The 6,705-nt window shown below is 28.8% G+C and overlaps 2 protein-coding genes across 3 annotated transcripts in view; one reads left to right on the forward strand and one right to left on the reverse strand.

The window, feature by feature from the left end:
* LOC108688830 (cyclin-dependent kinase 2-interacting protein-like) overlaps positions 1-599 on the reverse strand; it is a 2,018-nt gene extending 1,419 nt beyond the window's left edge. Inside the window, exon 1 of the mRNA XM_018195294.1 lies at positions 575-599. Within this exon, the coding sequence (XP_018050783.1) occupies positions 575-599 (25 nt within the window). The remainder of the gene's footprint in view (positions 1-574) is intronic.
* A 138-nt stretch (positions 600-737) lies between these two features.
* On the forward strand, positions 738-4,310 carry LOC108688836 (DNA replication licensing factor Mcm7). 2 transcript variants are annotated; one of them, XM_018195303.1, is made up of 10 exons: positions 738-828; positions 930-1,135; positions 1,302-1,465; positions 1,549-1,729; positions 1,855-1,992; positions 2,101-2,286; positions 2,369-2,582; positions 2,708-3,185; positions 3,360-3,511; positions 3,895-4,310. In XM_018195303.1, the coding sequence occupies exons 1-10, from the start codon at positions 789-791 to the stop codon at positions 4,308-4,310; spliced, it is 2,175 nt and encodes a 724-aa protein (XP_018050792.1). In that variant the 5' UTR covers positions 738-788. The 2 variants fall into 2 exon arrangements, with proteins under 2 accessions (XP_018050792.1, XP_018050793.1); XM_018195304.1 differs by having other exon boundaries at positions 3,360-3,507; positions 3,895-4,081.
* The last annotated feature ends 2,395 nt before the right edge of the window (positions 4,311-6,705 follow it).

Below are 6,705 nucleotides of genomic sequence, written 5' to 3' on the forward strand. Positions count from 1 at the left end.
CTTTGGTTAAGGTTCGATAGGAGACTATGGAGACCTCTAGTTGAAAACGAATTTCTTTATGCTGAAATTACAGCAACTAAAATACTACATGAATACAATTTAATAGCATTTTTTAATTGCAATATTTGTAATTAGTCATCTGAAGACTCGTACAGAATGATCTCTTTGGAAAAAAGACAAAATAAAAATTCATTCCGATATCTCTTTCACCATGAGGTGCATATAATTTTATTATAATTTTTTAAGAAATAATTTGTAGAACCTTTAAAAATTTGAAAAATTTTTAAAAAAATTAAACAGTTATTCAGAAATTCCGAAAAATTCTATAAACATTACATAAAATTCTAAATATTATAAAATAATATAAAAATTTAGGTAATTATTTAGAATAACTCCTCCCCCTCCCCTCTATCCACCTCAAATCTTAATAAAAATACACTTATTCGTGTTTTTACTCAAAACGAAAAAATGAAGAAGGCAAAACAAATAAACATAAGGATATTAATTTAATTATGCAATAATAGTTTTCCATTATAGTCTCATGACTATCATAGATTTGTCCAATAATTCGGACCAATATGAATCGTCGAAAAGTTCATACTGAAAATCCGGTTTATTTCTTTAGAATTTCTTTTCAACATGTTTTACAATCTATGCTCATAATTTGCGCGCGAAGTCGAGGCATAACGTTATTTAACCACATATTCGTATTTAGTTGAGATCAATTGAGAAAAAAACATTTTATAAAGTAAATTTTAAGTAAGGTGCGTTTTATTAACTTATAAAAAATGACGACTAAAGTATCACGAGATTATGTTAAAGACAAAGGTAAGATTTGTCTATGTTCTCAGAATTTGTGGAGAAGACTATATAATCGACATTAAAGTTTTGATAATGCTACCTATAAATTTTACAAATATTTATTTAAGAACAAATAAAGACCTTCTTCCTGGAATTTGTGACAATGGATGATACAGGAAAAAAAACCTTCAAATATAGAGATATGCTTACGAAAATAGCACACCGTGAACAAATTAGCTTCGAAATTGATTTGGATGATTTACACTCGTACGATGATGAATTAGCCATGTCTATCACTAATAATACAAGAAGATATACTAATTTAGTCCTGAATGTACGTATAGAAATTATTGCCAATACTGTCAAGATAATTTAAAATAAGAAGATTTATACTTGGCATGTAGACATATTAATACTTAAATTTGATTTACTGTAAACTAATGCATGTATAAGTTTATGTATTTTACAGCAGATAGAAATTAATGAATTTTTTAATACAGCTGGTTCAAGAAATGCTGCCTGACTTCAAAGAAGGAATTGTTCTGCCTAAAGATTCCTTGGATGTATACACAGAACATCGATTATTATTGGAAGCACGTAATATAGCACCAGGTGTTCAAAATGCTGCGAAAGTTAATTATGCTCCTGAATTGATGCGACGTTTGTAAGAAAACCTAATTTACGTTTCGACATTCTTTGTATAGAAACAACATAATCTAGATTCATAGATATGTCTATACTTTCTAGTGAAGTGTACTTCAAAGATTTCTCTGATGCAAAGGCGTACTCAGTAAGAGATATTAAGGCAGATAAGATAGGGAAATTAGTAACAGTTAGAGGTATTGTTACTAAAGCGACCGAAGTAAAGCCGATGATAGTTGTGGCAACGTATACATGTGACGAATGCGGTTCGGAAGTGAGCCAGCCAGTACGAAAGCTGATATTGTTTCTCTTTTATACATCCAATATTCTATGCTCAAATAATATATTTTGCAATTTGTACAATATTTAAATATATTTTCTTTTTTTATATTATATAATTGATTATTACAGGTACATTCTTTAAGTTTCATGCCTATACGAACATGTCCAAGTGATGGATGCCGCGTAAATAAATCTGGTGGCAGGTTGTATTTGCAGACAAAGGGCTCAAAGTTCATCAAATTTCAAGAAATAAAAATACAAGAACACGTAAATTTATAAATATTCAAATAAAAATTTATAAGTTCACATATTTTTTTGATAAAAATTTTACAAGTTTACAAACATTCTTAAATTGCTGACATGTGTATTTTACAGAGCGAGCAAGTTCCAGTTGGCCACATACCTCGATCATTGACTATCTTTTGTCGAGGCGAAACAACAAGAACTTGTCTACCTGGGGATCACGTCATTGTGACTGGTGTATTTTTACCTTTTCTAAAAACAGGTTTTAGTGCTAGAGCAGGGCCTGCACTTTCCAGCGAAACTTACTTGGATGCCCATGTAAGAATAAATATATCAATTCTACACATCACAAATTAATCTTAGTCTTTTGATGCAAAGTTTATTTTTTATTCAATTTCAGAAAGTGGTATGCCTGAATAACACGGATATCGCAGACGACAGTAATGCAGAATTGACCGATGAAGAATTAGGTTTGCTTATGCAAGATGATTTTTATAACAAGTTGGCTTGTTCTTTAGCCCCTGAAATTTATGGACTTGAAGATGTTAAGAAGGCATTGCTTCTGCTTCTGGTTGGAGGAACAGACAAGAAGAAAGGCGATATTAAAATTCGAGGTAAAGATATTACTGTGTGATTTAACAACTTAACGTTTATCTCTACTTTGATACCTAAAAATATTTTTATCTACTTTGATATATTAAAATATCAATAGACATTAAGATAATTTTATTGTTTCTAGGCAATATTAATATTTGTTTGATGGGAGATCCTGGCGTCGCAAAGTCGCAATTATTATCCTATATTACGCGATTAGCTCCAAGATCGCAGTATACTACAGGACGAGGATCATCCGGTGTGGGTTTAACCGCTGCTATCATGAAAGATCCTTTAACAGGTCAGATGGTATTGGAAGGTGGAGCTTTGGTATTGGCAGATCAGGGAGTGTGTTGCATCGATGAGTTTGATAAAATGGCAGATGCGGATAGAACGGCAATTCATGAAGTGATGGAGCAACAGACCATATCTATTGCTAAAGCTGGAATAATGGCCCGTTTGAACGCCAGAGTTTCTATATTAGCCGCTGCCAATCCGGCATATGGCAGATACAATCCACAGAGAACAGTCGAGCAGAATATTCAATTGCCCGCCGCATTGCTGTCACGATTTGATTTGTTGTGGCTTATTCAAGATCGCGCAGATCGAAGTAATGATCTTAAGTAAGTAATTTATAATATTAAAAGTAAAAAAATATAATACTCTTATATTATTTTTAATATTATAAATCGCAGACGCTTTAGACATCTTAATCTATATATCTAATTAAACATAAGTCGTTCTAATTTCATATTTTATGATATTTATATGATAATGAATAAGTATTCTTTTGATAGACTCGCGCAACATATCACATATGTTCATCAACATTGCTCGCAACCTCCGACGGAAACAGAAGCTATAGATATGAAATTGATAAGAAAATACATAAATTTGTGTAAAACGAAAGAACCTGTTGTGTCGGAAGAATTAACAGAATATATTGTAGGTGTGTATATATACAATTCATGTTATAATTTTATTATATCATTATGCCTTAATACATATCTCTTCCTAATGATATAAATAATGATATAAATAAAAAATTATCACTTTGAGTTGATTGCAGATAAAGAATAGAAACGTAAAGAGAAAAAAAGAACATATTTTAAAGCATACTTTTATTCTTTATAATTAATTATAACACTAAAATTACATTTTAAAATTAATGTTTCAAAATTTTAATAAACATTCAAACTGATTTTCTGGAACGCTTTGTTTTCTTATAAAATGATATCATGGTTGTAACAAATAAGGGATACGAAATATTATTTATTGCCATCATGTACTAAAAATTATTTGGTAGATTTCTGAAATATCATTCTTTTGCAGACTCTTACGCGGAAATGCGGAAAGAGGCGCGTAACAGCCACGATAAAACATTTACTTCCGCTCGAAATCTACTGGCTATCCTTCGGTTGTCGACGGCATTAGCACGGTTACGATTATCGAATGTAGTTGATAAGGATGATATAACAGAAGCAAACAGATTAGTAGAGATGTCCAAACATTCAATTAATTACTCCGAACAACGCACCAAAAACGTGCAACAAGATCCGATCAACAGGATCTTCCAACTAATACGAGAACTTGCTGGCGATAAAAAAACTGTTAAAGTGTCTGATATTCTGGAGCGATGTACGAGCAAAGGATTTAAACCTGATCCAATATTTAGATGCATTGAAGAATACGAAACGTTAAATGTGTGGCAGGTCAATCAGACCAGAAGATTAATCACTTTCATTTAAGCTTGATTTTTTCAACTTAACATCTGCTTGCACGAACTAATATTTTTTATACTTTTAAAATATACTCATTCTGTATTTTTTACAATAAAAGATAAACAATTTTTATTTAAGTATGATAATTAATTATAATAACATTAAATATACAGGTGTACCATTTTAATTTACCTCTTTCACAGGACAAGATTTGTCGCAGGACAAGATCGAATCAAAAATATGTTCAGACAAAAATTGTATGGCTTGATAGTGCGAATAGAGGTAAAATTAATTTTCGAAAAAGTTAATGTTTTATGATTACATGAAGAGTATGGCTATTTAAAAAAATGAAATTATATGATTTTTTTTTAGTAGAGGAATCATATGATTTTGATGTTAATAATAAGTATCTGTATAAGAATATTAATATATGGATGTTAATGAGAAAAAAATCTAAAATCTGCAAATAATTTTATTGTGAAAAATAAGAGAGTTTAAACTTGGAATTCCCCATGTTTCGAAACGAGTGTCATATATGTATATAGCATGTATTCTAATAAGGAATTGTTTAGATGACATTTTGTTTATTATGAAATCTCATACTATATAAATATTATCGAGTGTAACTTTTCAAAGAAATAAGATCGCAGCAATCGAAAACTTATTATCAGCATTCATATTTCATGCAGCATTCATGTTTTGTTATTATTATTACACAAATGTATAAATTAATAGTCAGAATTATGTTTTATTAGTACAATTTTATTTTATAGAGTAAGTTCTTATAATACCTTATTGAAATGTATGTATACATTACATAATTTTTTAAATGAAATTATAAAAACGTTTTCGATTAAAAATTAAATGTCTAAGAATATGTCTAAGAACGTAATGATTCAATTAAATGATAATTTTTAATTATTTTTTCATACATTTTCAACGTTAGTTTTATTTTTTTTAAAGAGTGATATCAGTGCACTACTGCACACCTCGACTATATAAATCTAATCCATCAACACATTGATAACATTTGGAAAAAGATGCTTGATTCAAAAAATGATTATGACTCATTTCTTTTTCGCGGTGAAAACTAATACAACTATTAATATCTTACAATCGACTCACTATATAAATTTGCACCAATTAGAGCTGACACTAAGTGTCAACACTAAGTTGTGCGAATACAACTTTACTTAAAGCACGGCATAATTTACGTATTGAATAGATATAAATACTCCCATAAAACGAACGTTTTAGGATTTCCTTTACTCTATACGTTGCTTCGGGCTCTACACATTCAAAATACAATTTTTTGGTCATTTAGTAGAAAATCATGAAGACAGTTTCTTTAAAAATGTTTTCACAGAAAATACCGTGAGTAAATGATAAATAGTTAAAAAATATATGATGTGATTTATAATATAATTATTTCTTATTTTTCTTCAAAATGTATTTCTTATAGTAATTTTTAATGATATTGTTTGAATTCAATCAAATTGTAAAGATTCATTATTGTATGATTATATTTAAAGCAAATATAATAATTATTAAAATAATTATTAAAATAATTGTTGTAACAGATTGTTGATAGTTCCACAAGAGTGGAATGAAATGAGACAGTTATTTCCTTGTTGGGACAAACCATAATTAAAGACCACATTTAATATTTCAATAAAACATTCTCGCTATATTTCAGTTTTATCAAACATGCCGACACAGTTACAGAAAAACTATGACAATTATAGTGATTCATTACGCACATACTTCCATATTACGCCTCTAATGTCCATTTTTCAAATTGCGATAGTTATGACTGAATATTAATCCATTAAAATTAATGAAAACATTACTTTGTGATGCGAATGTTGTTCAAAACAGCAGTTTCCGAAATTTGAGTTTGTACAGAGAATCATAAACAACATTACATTGCATTTAAAATCTGAATTTGGTGAGATAAATATTCCAAAAATGGATCACATTGCAATTCCAAATTTTTGTCACAAGACGACATATCGAAATGGGGACTCATATTTCATACGCATATATTTAAATATAAAATATGTTAAACGAAAAAATAATATGTATCAATTGAATTTTTTAAAAGTTTAAAATTTATTAATTTATAAATTTTAATAATTATCATTATCGTACAAGGTGATTCGTACAATTATTATACAATTTAAATTTTGAAATAAATATGGAATAATTCTAATTGTATTTTTTTTCTAAAATTGTGTTTTTTTCATCAGCTGTGCATAAAAAAACCAGAATATGATTATAAGAAAATTAACAATTGCAAGATTTTTCACATTATTCCATGCCAAAATATGCTAGAATAAATTAAATATTTCGTATGCTACATTGACATTTTAATAATTCTTTTTAATATCTTAAAATATAAAATATCTTTAAATATCTTAAA

Source organism: Atta colombica, unplaced genomic scaffold (genome assembly GCF_001594045.1).
Source record: "Atta colombica isolate Treedump-2 unplaced genomic scaffold, Acol1.0 scaffold242, whole genome shotgun sequence".
Classification (NCBI taxonomy): Eukaryota; Metazoa; Arthropoda; class Insecta; order Hymenoptera; family Formicidae; genus Atta; species Atta colombica.